This window comes from Rattus norvegicus, chromosome 15, assembly GCF_036323735.1.
Source record: "Rattus norvegicus strain BN/NHsdMcwi chromosome 15, GRCr8, whole genome shotgun sequence".
Classification (NCBI taxonomy): domain Eukaryota; kingdom Metazoa; phylum Chordata; class Mammalia; order Rodentia; family Muridae; genus Rattus; species Rattus norvegicus.
Genome location: NC_086033.1, coordinates 46,282,565 through 46,303,020, shown reverse-complemented (window position 1 = coordinate 46,303,020; position 20,456 = coordinate 46,282,565). Strand labels below are relative to the sequence as shown.

General features: G+C 43.7%; 1 protein-coding gene across 5 annotated transcripts in view; it reads left to right on the top strand.

Annotated features, from left to right (window-relative positions):
* The window catches only part of Dock5 (dedicator of cytokinesis 5), a 179,004-nt gene that overhangs the window by 31,107 nt on the left and 127,441 nt on the right, over window positions 1-20,456 (top strand). For 4 of the 5 annotated variants that reach the window (XR_010057823.1, NM_001372012.1, XM_039093338.2 and 1 more), the window contains exon 2: window positions 20,181-20,264. Coding sequence is in view for 4 of the 5 variants with exons in the window: in NM_001372012.1 (NP_001358941.1) it covers window positions 20,181-20,264 (84 nt within the window). In the remaining variant the exon portion in view is untranslated. Of the gene's footprint in view, window positions 1-12,493; window positions 12,844-20,180; window positions 20,265-20,456 lie in introns of those variants that run through there. The other variant, XM_063274295.1, reaches the window with a different exon arrangement.

Below are 20,456 nucleotides of genomic sequence, written 5' to 3'. Positions count from 1 at the left end.
CCTCATCTACACAATGAGCCAAGGCTATAGAGTGAACCCTGCTCCAAAATGAATGAATGAATGAATGAATGAATGATGAAAAGAAAAGGAAGTGTTGCCAGAGATGGGTAGAAATTGGTGCTTCTGGTGATATGCAACACTTGTGGAAAGCAGTTATGGTGATTCCTGAAAAAATAAATTAACATGTATTCTCATATCCATTTCTGGGTGTAATAGAAAGTCTCTTAGAGGTGACTGCATATCCAGGTTAGTCAATAAGTTCACTTAAATAAATGGGTAAGCAAAATAGATGTGTGGGGGGGGGGTGTTTGTGTGCACCCCATGTTCATCTGTGTGTGTGCCAGTGTGTATGATGGAAAATTACTTAGCCTTGAAAAAAAAGGAACTTCAGGTATGTGCCAAGAATACATGTGAGAAAGACCAGTTCCACAATTTTTTTTTGAGCCAAATTTGAAGCAAGTTTTAATTAAATACTGGCCAGGATAATGGAGTCTGGCTAGCTTCATTCCTGGGTTCCCAAACGGTCACAAGTCACATTTTGCAGAGGCTTAAAAAAGCAACTCCAATGGCCACTGTATTTCCCATTCGGTGCAATCGAGGGCAAGTGTATATACTGACGTACTTCCTGCCTATGCATCTCCCTGAGTCAGGTACCTGAGGAGCAGCTGAGTCAAACAAACCTGTTCAGGGAATGAAAGCATAAACAGTTGCCTCCAGCATTTAACTTCGGTTCTCACCTTGTGTGTGCGTGTACCCTGTGTTTATCTGTGTGTGCCTGTGTGTATGATGGAAAATTACTTAGCCTTGAACAAAGGAACTTCAGATACATGCTGCAGCATGGGAGGCTTTGGATGGAATAATATTTGAATTCTGCAAGGAACAAAATGAAAAATACACTGTGCTTCCCTCTTTGTTGAGATGCATTTAATAGTCTGATTCAAAGACACAGAAATTAAAGGGCCACAGAGGTAGTGCTTCCTAAGTACAGTCACACATTACTAAAGGTCCTGATTTTGCACAACAGTGTGAATATCTCTAACCTACTGGAGTGTATACCAGCTTAGGTGGTGATGTTTATGTTGTATGTATTTAATCAGAAGTTTATTTTAGTTTTTGAAAACTGTTAGATTATGGTTTGTGTGTGTGTGTACAGGTATTTTGTCTGCATGTGTGTATGTGCACCATGTGTGTGCCTGGTGCCCGTGGAAGTCAGAAAAAAGTTTTGCATCCCCTGGACTTGGAGTTACAGATGGCTGTGAGGCAGTGTGTGGGTACTGGGAATCAAACCTGGGTTTTCTGCAAGAGCAACAAGTGCTTTTAACCAGCGAGCCATCTCTCCAGCTCCTAATTACAAATTAATTAACTAACTAATTTATTTTTTGAGTTAGTAATTCTCTATGTTGTCTTTCTTGGCTGTCCTGGAGCTCACTCTGTAGTATAGGCTGGACTAGAACTCACAGAGAACCTTCTTCCTCTGCTGCCTGAGTGCTAGGATTAAAGGCAAGCGCCATCATGTCCCAACCAATTACAGATTTGAAAAGATGTAAAATAAAGTTTAAAAGGAGGCTAGCAGAGAGAGCAACCACGTTTCTTTGTTCATAAAGATAAATTAAGCACATAGGTTGCAGTTTGCTCCTTTAACTATTTGGAAAGGGTTCATAGTATATCACAGTATTTAGAAACTTGTCTCCCCTCCCATTCCTAATCCACATCACAATGTATCATGGACACCTTTCCAGGTCAGTGATAGAGTCCTGACTCACTGCCCATAAAAGATGACTGTTCTCCACTGGTACCAGGATACACTTCATTTCCTTTTCTTGCCTTTGGAGATTTGTTTCTGCTTCTATGACCACTACAAGCTGACCAGTAGCAAACAGCTCTGTTTGTTTCCTCACACAGATGCTCCGATTCCTACTGAGGTCAAAGGTTAATTGCTGGGCAGATTATTCCCCACAACACTGAGAGCCATTGGCATTCATGCCAGCTTGTGTGAGAGTCCTGCGTGCTGACCTCTCTGCTAGGGCTGGCACTGCAGACTGCTGTTGGAAGCTGCTTACTGTGGTTCTCAAACTTTGTGACTGAGTGCCCAGGCTCAAGACTTCCTTCCTTCCTTCCTTCCTTCCTTCCTTCCTTCCTTCCTTCCTTCCTTCCTTCCTCCCTCCCTTCCTTCCTTCCTTCCTTCCTGTTTTTCTTCCTTCCTCCTTCCTTCCTTCACTCACTCACTCACTCACTCACTCACTCACTCACTCATATACATATTCATTTATTTACACGTTTGTTTGTATATAGAGTGAGGAACTCTCCTTTTTTCTTTCTCATATGTAGCCCAGTGTACCAACATTGCTTATTGACATACCTTTCCTCACAAAACAAAAATTGCCATAATTGTAAGTCTTTTTCTAGGTTGCTTCCTCAGATTCATTCTCTAATTTTGTGTCCGTTGGATTATTTCGAGTCTGTGGAAATGCACAGAAGGTCTTGGAAAATCCCCGACAGTTTTCTTTTCAGCGCTTCTTGTCAGTGTTCAGATACATTGCCTTCTATGCATCTTTTTTCCAACCGTTTTTCTCAGTTCTTTTAGAAGAGCCAGTTGGAATCTAGTTAGTTATTTTGTGTAAAATCTGCATAATCAGAGGTGTATTTGTATGCCACAAATTGCTTTTTATAATCAAAGAAGTAATCAAATGAAAATAAGTAGCTCATGCTTTCTCTGTTCTTTTGAACACATGATAACAATTTAGTATAAAGCCTTAGACACAGATTTCTGTACTTTTGAAGCTCATTTATTCACTTAACCAAAAATGATGGGCTGGCAAGATGCCTCAGCTGGTAAAAATGCCTGCCACCAAGCCTGATGACCTGAGTTCCATTCCTGGAACCCAGATCCTAAAAAGGACTGACTCATAAAAAGTGTCCTCTGTCTTCCACACACACCACACCGCATACCTTATAGACAGACAGACAAAATATTTTAAGGGATTATGATACATATAATATTACAGCATGCTTTTTTGCTAGTTTGGAAAAATTAATGCAGACTATCAATAACTCTAATCCAGTAGACAGGTTAAAAACAGGTAATGAAGGATTCGAAGTAAGCTTGAAATGGTCGCCATCTACAGTCACAAGAGTGGTTTCTTTTTAAAAGGATTATGAAGCACAAGGACTTCTTGAAGTTTCTGTGCTCCATTCTATGACCAGGCTAATTTTATGTGAGTGGCTTTTGCATGTGCGTGCTTGTGCCCATTTTTTCATAATTCACAGAGCTGAAATGCTATGTCTTATCTTCAGAACGGGCTTCTGAAAACAAGGTGTCAGCTTGTGTGTAGTGGGTTCAGCCTTGGTCTTTGGTTTCATCCCCAGCACACGCAGAGTCAGACACACAAACATATTCATCCATTCTGTTCACACACACTTGGGGTTGGGGTAGGAGGCAAGATCCTGGATAGTACCCTCTGGACATCGTTGGTCCCTCCGCCACACCTTTGGTTAAAAATAGCTCCCACCCTCATGATACATCTTGATTACATTTCCCCTCCCCCGTTCCTCATACATCATCCCATCACTCCTCCCAATCATGTCCACTCTCTTTGTGTGTCTCATTTAAAAGCAAGTCGGCCTCTAAGGGTAATAATGAAATAAAAAAGACTTAACACATTGGAACAGGACAAAACAAACAGAAGGAAAAGAGTCCAAGGAAAGGCACAAGACACAGATATAGACACAGAGACCCACCTGTTAGCACACTCAGGAATTCCATAAAAACACTGAGCTGATAGATATACAAAGGACCTGTAGGGCATATAGAGGAAAAGTACATATACATTAAAAAATACAGATGAAAGAATGTGGAAAGAGAAGCTCTGGCATAACTTTATGAGCCGAGGAGCCTCCCAAGATGCCGTTGAGTTTCTTCTCTGTTGGCCAAGCAGGACTACCCTTGAGAGAAGTTTGTTTCCTCAGTGAGACTCCCTTGGAGAAAACTAAATGTTCATTTGCAAGGGGTTCTCCATTGGCGGCAGCTTCTGGGTTAGGGATGGGTAGGTGTGTTGTTCTTTCAACATCAGGACCCTATCTAGTGCAGGCCTGTGTAGGCCCTGTGCTGCTTCAGTCCCTGAGTTTATAGGTTCATCAGTCCAGCACTGTTTAGAAGGTCTTCTTTCCTTGGTGTCCTGTGTCCCCATTGGCCATTACACTCTTTCTACCTCCTCTTCCACAGGGTTTCCCGAGCCCTTGGGGGAGGTATTTGATGGAATTATCTCATTTAGGACTGAGTGTTCCAAGGCTTTGGGTCACTATCTGTTCCCATCTGCTGTACTTGTGTTTGTTTGATTTTTGTTTTTTTGTTTTATTTTTGTTTTGGCCAGTATTATTTATTGTCACCCTAGGTCCCTGGGCTATCTAGTTCTGGGTTCTTGGTCACCCAAGCAGTGTTGGATATGGGTTTCATCTTGTGAAGTGGGCCTTCAGGCAAATCAGATATTAGGTGGTTACTCCTGCAGGCTGTGAGCCACCATTGCGCCAGTTTATGGCAGGCAGGGCACCATGGGGAATGAAAGGGTCTGTGGCTGGGTCGATGTTTATGTTTCTCCTTTAACAGCTTGTGGAATACCTTCTTGTATCAAAAACACTAGAATATAGGGGTTATGTAGGACCAGCTGCACTTCTCCATGTTCAATGAGCGATGGAGGTGGTGGCAGCAATGGGACCTTGCTGCCGCTTTGTGGAGAGCAACCCATAGTCTTGACAACAGCCCGGGTTGTTTTGGAATTCTCTTGGGGTCCCTTTGGCTAACAAATCGATTAGATGTAATCCATTTCTGGTACTAAAAACTTTGGTGACAGGAGTTGGGGCTGTTTCCCCATTATTGTTCATTGTTTATAACAGCTGAGTAGTACTCCATTGTGTAAACGTACCACAGTTTCTTTTCTGTTCTTCTGATGAGGAACAGCTAGGTTGTTTCTGATTTCTGGCTATGATCAACAGAGCAGCAATGAATGTGGTTGGGCAAATGTGGCTGTGGAAGGATGCAGAGTCCTTCTGTACTCTTCTGTCCAGTCTGTACTGGATGCAGGGTGTATCTCGTACACATGCTTCCTTCCACCTTTGACTGCCACATTTTACATTTTATTACTTTGATCCATATCGGTGAAAGTGAAGTTCATTCATCATTTATGGGCCCCACGGGCTTGAGGCTTCTGGGTCTGACCTGCATGTATTCTCCGGTAGTAATCTCACTGACCTCATAGCATTCCTTTTCTCCCTCTTTTGACTGTTGGTGATTTATATCTTTTGTCACATGTTTTCTGTGGTGAATTTTTCTGTCGTGGGCTGTTTATCCAATGGGAGTTTTAATTTTTTTGTAGGACCAAACCTGTAGTTTTTAACTTTTTCCACTTGATTGTCAGTGAGGAAATTTTGATTTTTCCAAAATTATGAAAATATTTATAATTTTTTAAAAATTTAGTACTTAAGGATTTTCTTTTCAAATTAAATCCCTAGTTATTTTTTCTTTTTCACCTATGGTGTGGGAATGCATCACACTTACTCGGTTCTCTACCCAGTAAGTCGTTATTTAGACACCGTTAATGGGCGAGCAGTTCTACTTTATGTTTGAGTTGCTGGCCTTGTCATTTACTGTCCTGCTTAGTTGTTCGAGATTCGACAGACCACACAATCATGGAGCACCCAGCAGCTAGAATTGGGAGCTCAGTCCTCTGTCCCCGATGTCCCCACATGCTCCTTCATCATCAGCCATCATCCAGCCTTAGCCCTTGGCAAGCATTACTCCATCTTCCTGTCTTCTGGTTTTCTCTCCTCCAGAATGTTATAACCACAGGGCAGTGCAGGACCCTGTGCATCCTCTGGAGTCTGGCTTCATTACTTGAACTGCTCCCCCACCCTCCTTAAACACCTTGTGTACAACTGCAACTGTCTTTCCCATTACCGAGTGCAATTCTTCTAGGCAATGGATGTACCACAGTCTATTTGTTCTGGAGTTGAAGAAATTTTGGATTGTTTCCAATCTTAGGCCAATTCAAATAAAACCTCTTCAGTCCAGAAGAAAATAAGATAAGCATAAATTGAGATGGTTTAAATGTTGAAACATCTTCCATATTACTATATTTCCTCCATTATGTGGCAGGGATCTAGTTGCTTCTAAACTTAGACAACTAACTTTACCCTTCTTAGTTCCTTCAAAGAGCCAAGGAGTTGCCAAAATGGCATTAACTCTATCCCCCACCGTTAGCATTCTGTCTAAGCTCCACCCCCATAGTAACCTGGCAACAGCTAGGTATGCCTGACACTATAAAAGGGGCTGCTTGCCCCCTCCCTCACTCCCTTACTCTTGCTCTCTTGCTCTTATCCTAGTCCCCCTTTGTCCCTTCTCTCCCCATTCCCCTCCCCCTTCTCTCCACGTGCTCATGGCTGGCCTCCACTCCTCTCGTCTTTTTCTCTCTCTCTCCTCCCTGTCCCTTGTCTTGTCCTTTCATTAAATCACTCCACGTGGAATCATGTTGGCCTTGTGTGGTTTGTCCGGACTCGAGGCTAGATTTCTACCCCAACAACCACCATTATGGGGTACAGACAAGACAAGATGCTTCACCAATATTCTTTAACTTCCACTTGAGAATTTCAGCATGGAAGAAAAGTCTTAACAGTTTCAGATAGAAATGGATATATACAGGTCCTCTGGTGACTCCTGGGGAAGCCCCATGGACCAAAAGCCCATGACAAATAGATTTTGCCAATGTGAGGCCTGGTTGAAGGCGGCCCTTTGCCCCGAGAGGGACCCTGGCAGGTCACTTCACATAGCCGGTTGCATTGCTGTGGTAGTTTGAATAAGAATGCCACTATTAGGCTCCTACATTTGAATGGTCTGCAGTGGGTGAACTGTTGGGAAGGATTAGGAGTTTGGCCTTGTGGGAAAAGATGCTTGGTGGGCGGGGCTGTTGGGTGGGGGGTGGGGCTTGGAGGTTTCATAAGCCCAAGTCAGGCCCTCTCTTTGTCTCCCTTCTTCCTTTTGTCAGTTGTATGTTCTCAGCCAGTGATCTAGTGCCATGCCTGCCTGCCTGCCTGCTGCCATGCTCACCACCATGATGGTTATGAATTCACCCTCTGGAATTGTAAGCAACCCCCAAATTAAGTACTTTCTTAGCCATGGTGTCTCTCCACAGCAATAGTAACTAAGAAGGTTGACTCAGCTCAGTTAGGTAGCTTAGAATTGTCATCCAGAGCACGCTGCGGCTGAATTGGGCTTTTGTAAATTTAATTTATGGTTAGCATTAGGTTGGATGGAGGAAAGTAGCCAGAGCCCTATTTGGGAATTACAAAAAGAGACTCTTAGAAAGGAACTTTAGAAGTTCTTAAAACATAGGCAGGGAAGTATTGTGAGATTTTGAGAAATAAGACCTTGTATGAAGTGTTCAAAGAGCTACTGGAATGCCAGGACTCTAGAGAATGGTGTGTTTGGGGCCCTGAGGGTTGAGACTTCTTAGCAAGTAAGGGGGAAGAGTGGAGAAGAGTGTTGTGAAGCCTCTCATGACTGGTTCTTTCCTGGTGAGTGCTTTGGGAATATTCCTTCATCTCTGCCGTCCCATGATGTGATTCTTATTGTCTGTGGGAAGAGTGGACGGAGGATGACCGAGATCAAGGCCACAGGGGGATTATCTTGCATTCAGACAAGGCAAGAAGGCTCTGAGGTAGGATGAAAATGGAACCTCTGAGATGACTCTTTCACCCTTGAGTCTGAGTGACCAAAGCCAAGTGTCCCCAGCGCTCTGTTGAAACTATCTTTTGTTTTTTTCTTAGTCTGGTTCCCCTCCCCTTTTCTCATCTAGCATTATGATCTGTTATTCTGAAAAGTTTCACTATAGAGCAGAAAGATTGGTTGGAGGGGTGAATGGTGAATGAAGCATGTACATAGGATATACACAACTCATGACACAGGATGTCTTTGTCTGTAGGAAGCCTACCCATAGTGGTATACAGGGTGCAGGCAGAACTTGGAACTGCTGGGTTTTCCATTTCTGCCAAGGCAGTGGCTGCAGCTCGCTGCTACCCCACGTCATCCGAGTGACTTGTATGAAAATGAAGTATAGTACTGAAATGTGGAAGAATAGCAGATAGATTTCCCACTTATTTTAGATTGGATTTATTTTTAAATGCCAGAAGACAAGCAAGCCATCAAGCCTAGATTTCTCTGTTGAAACATGATTTTCCTATTAATGTTTAGATGGTGTTGTGAGTTTAGTGGTCAGATTTTTTTTTTGTGAACTATATTTTCCTTTTATGAGTATTCATGCCTAAAAATACTTTATAGCTTTGGGGATAAGTCAAGAGGCATGTTGAAATTGCAGAACTTTATAATGTTACATTTGGTTGTCATTAGCTGTATTTGAGGAGAAAATGGAGTGCATGTGAAATTTTTTGAAACATAAGGGATTATCATGAAATAGTGTCTGTGGGATGTAGAGTGTGTATGTGGGATGGAAGTATTGTATGAGCCTTTAGGTTCTGGGAGAAGGTAAAATTGAAAAAGATTATTTATATTATTGCTAAATATATGTGCATATATACATATATGATAAACATAAGAAGATTATATATATTGCTAAATATATGTGTGTATACACATATATGATAAACATAAAAGGATGAGCTTCTTGCACAACCATGGATCTGATAATCGCTTGCTTTCTGATTTATAGATCATTTATTTCTTACATAAATGGCAGTTGCTCATTTGTTTTTATTTTCTCAAATTTCATACTGTGTGTGTATGTGTGTGTGTGTGTGTGTGTGTGTGTGTTTGTGTGTCTCCATGAGTGTGTGTGTGGGTCTCCATGGGTGTGTTTGTGTGTGTCTCCATGGGTGTGTGTGTCTGTCTCCATGGACGTGTGTGTGCATGTGTCTCCATGAGTGTTATAACTTGAGTAGACATCAGAGAACAACTTGTAGGAGTTGGTTCTCTCCTTCTATTCTGTGGCCTTAGCCATTGAACTCTGGTTGTCAGGCTTGGTGGTATACCTTTATCCATCTTTTTTGTCCACTCATTTGTTTTTATGTCTCTGCTGTTTTCTCTGTTCAGAAGTATAGTTAAATACAGGATGATGTTTATTCTAGCTTCTTATAATGATCACTTACAGAGCTGGAGAGATGGCTCAGTGGTTAAGAGCACAAACCTCTCTTGCAGAGGACCTGAGTTCAGTTCTTAGCACTCACATCAGATAGCTCACAACCACCTGTAACTTCAGCTCAGGAGAATCTGAGGCTTCTGACCTCCATGAAATGTATGCATGCGCGCACGCGCGCACACACACACACACACACACACACACACACACACACACACACACATCCATCTATTTTCTCACTGAGGGTCAGTCATCTGGGGCCCTCTTGTTTGTAATGTCAAAGAAGCTGGGGTCAGTTTTAGGAGCCTCCCAGGCTTGATACTGGGACTGCAGGGCATCCCTTGTCTTTGGATAGGCTGTGGGGCTGCAAGCTCTGCTGGGAAGTGTGCTCACCTTAAAAGCTGCTACTGGATTCCTCACCCTTCCAGGTAGATAGCAGAAATGAACAGATTTCCATTGAGGATCATTGTTTTCCTCATTGAAATGAGGTTTGTCTTAGAGTTGTTTTGTACTTATGGAGAAAAGTAGCCATTGGCATCATTAACTGTCATTCAAAGGTCTTCTCCTAGATTCTATTATTCTGGCCTCTAGCTTCTTACTCTTTTCCTCACTTATGACTTCTATTGGATGCAGTAAACTCAAAATAATCCCAGATATGACTGATTTAATCATAGATCTCTTAATTTTCATTTACTAAGAACCTGTCTCTGGAGCAATCGCTTGTTTATTTTGACACACCTTCACTATGTAGCAGTGGCTAGTCTGATTCTTGTTGTGTAGAGTCTAGGTTGTCCTTGAACTCAGGTCAGTAATCCTGCTCCTGTCTCCTTTGTGCTGAGACTCCAAGTATATGCTAATGAGCCTGGTTCTTCAGATGCAGTCTTATTGTGATTGATATAGTCGTTCTGGTCTGCTTTCTCTCACTTGTGCCTAAAACTGTTAGTTAGAATCAGACCTTCCCCACTCTCTTTTTCCTTCTCCTTTTTCCTTGTTTGATTAGCAAGAAGGAGTTCAGTGAAAAGGAACAGAGGTCAATGAAACAGAGAGACAAACAATCAATGATCTTCAGATGGAGAGGTGTGATTAAGAGTGTTGCCGACCTGACCCACACAATGGCTCCTCCAATGAGTCATTACAGAAGTGCCTGGAAGAGATTAAAAGGGAGAGAGCTTAGATCTAAAAACATCCCAGATGGAAGGGCTACTTCTCCAGGGTAACTCTTAGTTGCCAGCAGTAAAATGCATTCCCAGCCCAAATCACATGCAGACCGTTGTCCTGCAGCCCGGGAAGGACTTTGAAGATTACCTTGTCCCCTGATTACTCTAGTCCTTCTTGATTGGCAGTTTTCACTCTGTGGCTTCTAACACAGGTGAGCATGACAGTGTCCATCCTTAAGGATGCTGATGAGGTTGTGCTCTAAGTAGGAAGCTGAGCAGGGAAAGGAAGGGGACAAAGGAGAGGGCAGGTGACTGACTGCCCTGTAGTCGGTGCCTGCCAGGTGTTAGTCACAATCCAAGGGCCACTGCACAGATTCCCCTTTCTGGGCCCCACAAACCATATGAATAATGGGCTGTGACCTCTGCTCTTCAGATGAGGAAGCTGTGGGGGGGAAAGTCCCCGTGTTCGTATCCTACAGACTTTTTATTCTGTAATTTTGAATTGCTGTGTTTCAGCTCTCCTCTCATAAAAGATTAAACATAATCCCCTGTTAGTTTAGGTGAGGTGGCTCGTGGGCTTTTGGTACCAGAGACCCAGTCAGTAAACTATAGTTGGGCTAATATCTATCTAGATCAAGACATTCAACCTATAAACTTACATTGGATCTTCAGATTAGAAACTTCTGGAATTCAGGCTGGAGAGAAGGCGCTGCTGTTACAAGCCCTGGCTGCTCTTCCAGAGGAACTGGGTTCAATCCCCCATGCCCACTTGGCAACTCACAACTGTCTGTGCTTCTAGTTCCAGGGCTCTAACACTCTCACACAGGCACATATGGAAGCAAAACACTACTGCACATAAAGTAGTAATAATAACAAAAAAGAGACTTCTGAAGTTGGTCATGACAGCCTCTGTTCTTTTGAAGGGTTGAGGAAGTAAAAAGCCTAGAAACTCCTGCTCCTCTTTGGGAAGGGCACTGTTGTTAAGAATTGCAACAGGCATTCTGATTGAAAACCCCTGGCTCAGGCACATCAAGCAGGATGGGACATGGCTATTTCAGTGCACATAGGCTGGTTTGAAACCTGGTTGTTGGTGTGAAATAATAGACTTTTTGTACTTCTTGGTATTGTACCTGTTGTTGACACTAGCTAACCCTTATTGTGAGGTTATATTTAAGATTTAAAAAAAAAATCCATTTGCCTGTCATCTAGAATATTAGTGCATTAAAGCCAGAGTGAAGGTCAAAGATAGTTGTGAATCTTTAGTCTTGATAGAACTAATGGCCAAACCCAGATAGATGATACAATAATGAAATAAAAAAAAAACAGGAGTGTGGTGGTACACGCCTATTCTACCTTGGGGACTGAGGCAGGAGACCGTGTGTGTGTGTGTGTGTGTGTGTGTGTGTGTGTGTGTGTGTGTGTGTGTGTGACAGAGAGAGAGACAAAGACAGAGAAACAGAGACTGAGAGAGACAGAGAGACAGAGATAGAGAGTCAGAGACATAGACATACGTCAGGTTCAAAAACAGAGATGAATAAATCAGTCACCTTAATATTCTGCGTAACAAAGGACTCAGATTGGGACTGTATCCTTTGCTTATTATACTTCTATAGATTCTATCTATTAAAAAATGAAATGTTCCAGTTGTTCCTCGGGGGACTATAATTTGGGCACTCATGAAAGATCTCAATTCATTAGAAAGATTTATAGCTCATGGCCAGCAGACTTTCCTTCCTTAAAACTGATCCTCTTTGTAGCTTCGAAAAGTGTTCTTTTGGTTGCTTATTATGCAGTTTTCAATTTTCTTTCATCTTTAGCCTCCTGCCCCCCCTCATAATCCTAGTTTCAAAGAAAAAGCTAAATCTAGGATTTGGTGAGAAGCAAACTTACTTTACATTTGTAGACACACTGTCTTGTCTGTTTGGCTCTGCCTTACTACACTTTCCTGGTATAAACAGTAAGCTGCTTAGGGAAGAATTCCAGCAATTTGTCTCTCCCAACCTTGTACTAAGCAGTCAGGGAAGCAATTTTTATGCAGCAGACTCCCTATTCTTGTTTAATTTCCTCAGACAAAACAAGAGCTTGTGGTGGTGCCTGCCAGTTCAAAGCAGTGCGTTTCTCTGGCCTGGATTGTCACTTCATGAATCAGGAGGCTGGAGCTAAGGGCCCTTGAGTCATCCAGTCTGGTTCTTGTTTTGTAGATGAGAAACTGAGGTCTAGATTAAGTTAAGTCCTTGAAAGGCATGCTGTTTGCAAATGGAAAAGAGAGAGAGAGAGAGAGAGAAAAAAGAAAGTCTCGAATTCTGCTCTGTTTAATTTTAGGATTTCCTAGCTTCCCCCTGTCCCTAGCTTTCTCTTTTCCCTTTAGGTTTTGTTGTTTTGTTTTGAGAAGGGCTTTTCTGTAACCAAGTCTGGCCTCCAGCTTTCTGTGTAGGAAAGGGGGAACTGATTCTCCTGCCTGCCTCCACCTCACCAGAACTGGGATTACAGCTTGTACCACCATGCCTGGTTTGTGTTGTGCTGGTGACTGAACCCAGGCCACGTATGTAAGTGCTCTGTTCTACCTGAGCTACATCCCCAGCATTTGCCTGACTTCCTTCCTCCCCTCCCTCCCTCCCTCTCTCCTCCCTCCCTCCCTCCACCTTCCTTCCCTTCCTCCCTTCCTCTTTCCTTCCTTCCTTCCCTCCCTCCCTTTCCTTCTTTCCTTCTTTCCCTTCCTTCTTCCCTTCCTCCTTCTTTCCTTTCTTCTTGCCTTCCTTCCCTCCCTCTCTCTTTCCTCCCTCCCTCCCCCTTCCTTCCTTTCTCCCTCCCTCCCTTCCTTTCTTCCCTCCCTCCCTCTTTCCTTCCTTCCTTCCTTCCCTCCCTCCCTTTCCTTCCTTCCTTTCTCCCTTCCTTTCCTTCCTCCCTTCCTCCCTCCATTCTTCTTTCCTTTCTTCCTCCCTCCCTCCCTCCCTTCCTTCCTTCCTTCCTTCCTTCCTTCCTTCCTTCCTTCCTCTCTTCTTCTCTCCCTGTCTTTTTAAATTATGGGCTGAGGAGTTGGCTCAGTGGTTAAAGACACTTCTCGTTGTTATGAAAGACCTTGGTTTGATTTTCACCACCTACATGGGGGCTTAGAGCATACATACAATGCACAGGCACAGATATATAAATTAATAAAAATAAATCTTAAAAAGTTATTTTTATCTTATGTGCATTGATTGATGTCCTGTCTGCATGTATGTCAGTGTGAGGGTGTTGGATCCTTTGGAGTTGGAATTACAGACTGTTGTGAGCTGTCTTGTGGGTGCTGGGAGTTGACCCCAGGTCCTAGAAGAGCAGCCACTGCTCTTAACCACTGAGCCATCTCACCAGTCCCCTGATTTCTTCATGTTCTTCATGTTCTAGAATGAAAGCATTAGTTTCTCACCTAGCACACTACTTTTTATCCTGTTCTTAAAACAGCATCAGGTTAGCACAGGATGATCACCAGCCATGGGTTTTTATGACCAAGGACGGCTTTAGAGCTAGTATTTCCATTTAGCAAGAGAGTCTTGGTTCATCTCTATTTCGAGACTATTCCAGGGAACACTGTCACTGTCACTGGCCATCCTGAGCAGAGGAGAATGGGCAGTCTCACCAAGAACTTTGTGGTTGCCGAGCTGAATCTAGCCCTTGGTAGTCTCAGCTCTCGAGTTGCCAGCTGTGCGGTTCAGCAGAACTGTGTGGTTCAGCAGCTCCAGGGGAAATCTGAGGTGTCCTCAGGTGAGGGCAGTGGCGAGATGGACCAGTCGTGTTTGCACTTCTACCCAGAGACATGAATGGGGTAGAGCACACTGGTATTTTGGCTCATTTCTATAGGAACATTGTTGAAGGAATCTGTTCCCAGTAGGAATCTCTTTGACAGCCTCTGTTGGAAAGAAATATACATCTTTTTTTTTGTTTTATTTTTTGAAAAGAAATATATATTTTTTTTCTTGTGTGACCAAGCGTCTGGAGAGGTGATTTCTGATAGCCTGATGCTATGCCATGGGAAACCACGAGTGCCATTTTGAAGAGAAGCAGAAGCACAGTTGCACTGGGGGAAGAAGTGGCGGATGGCTGAATGTTCTGTGTGTTTTGTAGAAGGATTACAAATAATATTTACGAATAATTTTTTGGAAAATGTATGCATATATAATGGAGGTTTTAATTCAGTCATTAAAAATTAAGGATGAAATTATGTATTTGCAGGGAGATGGATACAAAGGTAGAGCCTTGTGTCAATAGCCAGCCTGAGAATGACAGAGTCCAGACACATATGTGTATATATGTATATACCACATGCGTGTATATGTAATGTGAAAGTAGAAAGAGTGTTTGAAAGGAAGAAGGGGACCAGGGAGGGAGGAGTGGGGGTGGGAAAATAGGCTAATGGGGTATTAAAAAAAGGACAAAGCATCTGCTTAAAATGTAAGATAGGCGTGGAAACATGGCCAGACATTAGAATGCTGGCTGAGCACGCACAGAGTCCTAGGTTATATCCCCAGCATCGCATGCACTGAGCATGGTGGCTACAAGTCTGTAATGCCAGCCCTGGGGTGATGGGGAATATAGAGATACAGCGGCAAAGCTGCAAAGAGTTAGAGATAACATGGCATAGGGTGATGCTCAAAATAAAACAAGAGTCGTCATTTGTACCTTGGATTACTCTTTGGGTTATGTCTGTGATTCATGAGTAGTTGACCAAAGGCAGCCTGAAGCCAGGTCTACATTTGGGAGGGCTTCACCTCCTACTTATGGCAGACAGTTGCAGAAGATTATCTGTGATTACTAACTCATATTTCTGGAAGGGGAAAATTGTGAGACTTCAGAGAAGAGGGACTCATGCTGGGTGGAGAGGGGGTGCTCAGGGGGCTGTTTGGTGGAGTTGAATTGTGGATGTGAGATTTGGGTTGTTCTAAAGAGAGAGGCAATGGTTAAGACAGGAGTTGAACAGTGAATTTTAAGGAGAATATAAGTCTTTTTGAAAATAATCACGGGGTTGGGGATTTAGCTCAGTTGTAGAGTGTTTGGGCAAACGCAAGGCCTTGGGTTCGGTTCTCAGCTCCGGGGAAAAAAGAAAAAAAAAAGACAAAATAACAAAAAGAAAATAATCACTTTATGTGCACAGCTATTTTGTCTGCACGTGTCTCTATATACTATGTGCTTGGTGCCGAGTTTGTCAGAAGAGGACACAGCATCCGTCTCTTGGACTGGAGTTACAGATGATTATGAGCGCCTTTGGGAGTGCTGGGAATTGAACTCAGGTCCTCTGGAAGAGCAGCTGTTGCTCTCTAACTGCGGAGCCATCTCTCCAGCCCCTGAGAGAAGAGTATTGACTAGAGAAGAGGATGAATTTGACAGACAGTAGAAGAAAAGGTGCATAATTAAGACTGGAATGTTTGGGACTGGAGAGATGGCTCAGTGGTTAAGAGCACCCGACTACTCTTCCAGAGATCCCGAGTTCAATTCCCAGCAACCACATGGTGGCTCACAACCATGTGTAAAGAGATTTGATGCCCTCTTCTGGTGTATCTGAAGACACCTACAGTGTACTTATATATAATAAATGAATAAATCTTAAAAAAAAAAGACTGGAATGTTTGGAGATTGCTAGTCTTTGTGTGTGTGTGTGTGTGTGTGTGTGTGTGCACACTTGTGTGTACATGCATGAGCATGTGTCTGTCTTTGTGCCTGTGTGTGCGGTTAGGTTCATTCCTGTGTGTGTGTGCGCGCGCGCGCGCATGTACATGTGAACATGCACATGTATTTGTAAATATGCATGCCTGTGTTTCCAGCCATCCTGGGCAGGTGCTTTTACCTGGAGCCGACAGCAGTAGACTGCCTTTGAGATCCTCTGCTTGCTTTCCCATGACTAAGAATCAGGAAGAATGAAGATGGTCATTACCCAGCTTGTGACAAAGTGGCCTCACTACTTCCTGTTTCCGTGGGGGAGGGGTGACAGGAAGAAGCATTTCAGTGGATAGCTGTGAATGGAGTCTAGGTGGTGTCAGGAATCTAAGAGCCATGTTTTCTGTAGAAAACCCACCACATGCTTCAAGGGTAAACCCTTAGAGCAAGCTGTAGCAGTCAGATGGAGTTGAGCTGTTGTGCAATTGCAGCAGCTGGAGGCTGGGGACACACCAACAGGCCCTGGGAGGCCTGAACTCGCTCCTCCTGCGTTCTGTGTCATTTCTCCTAACCCACTTCCCCAGCCAGTCCTTATTCAAAAACCACAGGCTACTCTGAAAGTGCAATAGAAAATGACTGCTAGGGTACTTCTCCAAGTGCCCTGCAGAAGGACACTGTTTGGAACTGTGACCTCCTTCATAAAGGAGAGGCCACTTGTGAGAGGAGCCCAGTGGTGTGCTCATCCTCTTCTGTCACTGACAAGTTTACTCTGACAGGAGCCGGGCTGCAGCCCAGGGAGAGGAGAACAGGATGTGCCCACCACAGGCAGGGATGGGACACCTTTCTTCCCCGTAACTGGGTAGGATATGAGGATGGCCATCCTGCTCTTCAGACCTGTCGAAATGACTCCTACAGTGAATTCCTTGTTTATAGCTGAATCTCCCACATTCGTACTTTTTTCTCACGCGGATATGGATTACCCATTAATAATGACAAGAAATAAATCTATTTAAAGAACGTTTCTCTGAAGCATAATATATAGACGGTCACATCCATGTATTTTCAATGCCTAATGGGTTTTTGAAATGTTTATTTGTTTGTGTGTGTCTGTGTGTCTGTGTGAATTTATGTGTACCACTTCTGAGCAGGTATCTGGCTAGAAGACAGTGTTAAGTCCCCTGATGCTTGATGTGGGTATGGGTGCTGGGAACTGAACCCAGGTCCTCTACGACAGCAGTAAGAGCTCTTAACCACTGAGCTTTTCTCCCAGCCCCCAGTCTAGTGATGTTATTAAGTAATGATGGAACCATTTAACTGTCGCCATAGTTCAGTCTGGGGTGTGTCCACTGCCCTAAGAAGTCCCTGAATGGATAGGTTGCTCAGTGTCCGTTCTCATACCCAGCTAGAGCAGCCCATCATTTGCTGTAATGCCTGACAGATCATCATGTTCTGAACATTCCAGAGACAAACGGGATGTATGTCTTCTTTTGCTTAGTGTACTTTGCGGTTACCCAGGTTGTGGCGTGTGTCTGTATACATTCTTCTCTGTTGCTGTATAGTATTCCATTGCACTGAATTACCGCCAGCCCTCCATCTGTTTTAACCAGGGCTCAGGAGCCACATCGCTGTGTTTGTTACTCTCTAGGACAGTCTGTGATACAAAATAAATGACCAGACGATACGGTTAGTGGTGGGAATGGGACTCAATGTTGTTTAACAAGGTGTGATTCACTTCAGATCAGAACTATTTGGAAGAGATACCGTGTCCATTGAATATGTGTTGGTATTTTTTTTGTTCTCGTTTTCTCTTTTTGGGTGTGCATGTGTGTGTGCATGTGTGTATATGTATGTGTATAGTGTATGTGTTCATGTGTACATGCATGTGCAGGCATATAGGATAAATGTGTGTGGAGGGCGGAAATCGACGTTAGATGTCTTGTTTCATTGCTCTCCGCTTTATTTTCTGAGACAGGTTCGTTCTCTCACCGAACCTGGAGCTCATGACTGGCTAGACTGGCTGACTAGTGAGCCCCAGGAATCCTCCTGCCTTCACGTACCCTATGCAAGGTGCACTTGTGCCCACACCAGGCATTGAAGATGAGTGCTGGGGTTCCAATGTCAGGTCCTCATGTTGATGGGGCAGAAACTTTACAGGCCGTGTTTCTTAAGTGACACAATGCAGGTGTTGCCTGCTAGCACCTACATCATTTTAGGTCAGTCAGTCATCTGGGGTAACAATATAGGAGAGGGCTTGCTTAGGCTGTGTCTGGGCCACACCACGGTTTGTAACAGACTGAATAGCACTGAGTCTTCCTCTCCTCACAGGATGGGGTTGTACAGTGTACCTGGTGCAGACATCACAGCACATGCTACCATACATAGTTTGTGTACCCAGCCGTAGCTGAGGTGTTTCATCTTGTTTACTGTTGTGTACAGCATAGCCACGTTGGGTTCCAGTGGCTGCTGTAACCAATGGTGGCATATTCAATGGCTCGAAACAACAGGAATGTGTTATCTCAAGTTCTGGAGCCCAGAGTTCTGAAATGAAGGTGTGGACTGGTCTGCATGCCCCTGAAGACCCCCAGGAGAGTCTAGCCCATTCCACTGCTGGCTCCCAGTGGTGGCTGGCCGTTCCAATTAGTTAGGTCACAGCAAATCTCAGCTTCCATGCGTTCTCATCTTTCTTCAACTTGTAAAAAAACACCCTAAGTAACTAAGGATCCTCAGCTCCATTTGCCTGATGAAGCAGCACACACAGCTGCTGGAGATTGGTTTGGAAATCTCTTCCCCAAGCAGCAGCTACCAACATTGAGCTAAGGGTATTGTGTAGGTGCGATGTAGTTTTTCTTCTTTCTGTCATTCTCCTAGGAGTGGATTTGCTGAGTCTAATCTACTCTTAATTTAAATTTAATTATTAAGTAACTTATAAATTTAATTTTATTAAAAATAAAAATAAATTAAATTTAGACAAATTTAAATAAATTAGTAAGTTTATTTAACTTTTAAGAAACTGCCTGTCTTGTTTCTAAAGGGGCTCCCATTTTGCAGCCCTGCCAGCCAAGGTTGTAAGTTCCAGATGCTGTGTTGTCTTGGCAAACATCCTTTTAAATGCAGTCGTTCTAGGGGGTGTGTATGTGGCATCTGATGGCGGTTTTGAATTGCATTCCCCTCATGACTAATATCACTGAACATGTTTCCATATGCTTCTTAGTCACTCCTGTGGAGTTATGGTAAAACACCTATGTAAAGCTCTGGCCTCTTCTTCCCCAGTTTAGTCATGATTTAGTCTGCTGCTTTCTGTTCTGGGGACTTAACATGGTCCTCGGAATTATGGAGTACTAGGGTCACTACAGTATGAGGCCTGGGACAAGGTGCCATCCCTGCATTGTGACCTTTATCACTCCGTTACTAGAGGCAGATGTCACTCAAATGCATTCAAGTCACTGCTGAGCACCATGTCAGGGAAGCCCAGAGACTACTCCCCCTGTGCCCTAAAAGACCATAAGTTTGAATGAGTTTCACGTTGGTTGTTGTCTCATGGACAAGGGGACTGACCTACAGAAGTTCTCATTGTATTCTTGAGCCTGGATTCTTTGGTAGTGTTGTCCCAAGTCTAACTAAAGAGTTATTTCTGGGATCCGGATTGTACGTTTGATATCTTTCTTCCTCCCACTAGACTATCATGTTTCCTAGGAACAGAGGCGACATCTATGTTTTTTTTATCTGACACAGGATGTGGTGTGTATTAGGCAACCAGTCAGCATGTTGGAGGACATACAGCTCAGTTTAATGTTTCCCATACAGTGGATAACATGAAATCATCCAGCAGATGTGCTGCCTTGTTCAGTACTGTAATGGATAGTGTTGGGGGTTAACTTGACAGACCTGGAAAGAGGGAACCTAAGCTGATGAATTCTTCATTTGTTTGGTCTGGGAACTCGTTGGTTGGTGGAAGGTAGCCCATTGTGGGTAGTACCATCCCTAGGCTGGTAGGCCTGGGCCGTATAAGTAGAGTAACTGAGCAAACCAGGAGAAGCAAGCTAGTAAGCAATGTTCCTTCATGGTTTCTACTCCAATTCCTGCTCCCAGGTTCCTGCCTTGAGCTCCCGCCTTGGCTCCTCCAGAAGATGGATTGTAAATTTGGTCAGGATTTTATCCTGATAGCAGAGAAGCGAGCTAGAACGAATTTATCAGGCAGTAACTTTTAAACGTGTGTGGCTTCTAATCTCCCCTCCCCTTTTTTCTTCATTCACAGCAATTTATAACTACAATGCATCTCAAGACGTGGAACTGTCCTTGCAGATCGGCGACACCGTCCACATCCTGGAGATGTATGAGGGTGAGTGCAGCGGCCTCCTGCTGGGCGGGGCCCACAAAGAATCAATAGGAGGTCATTAGTAAGCACTTAGTGTTAGGATCCCTGTGCTCTACTCTTCCTGCTGCGGGGCCAATCCTGAAAGTCTGGGAAGTACCTAAAGTCACACAGTCCTGTACAGAGGGTATTTTTCAACACAGCCAGCTCATGGGAATG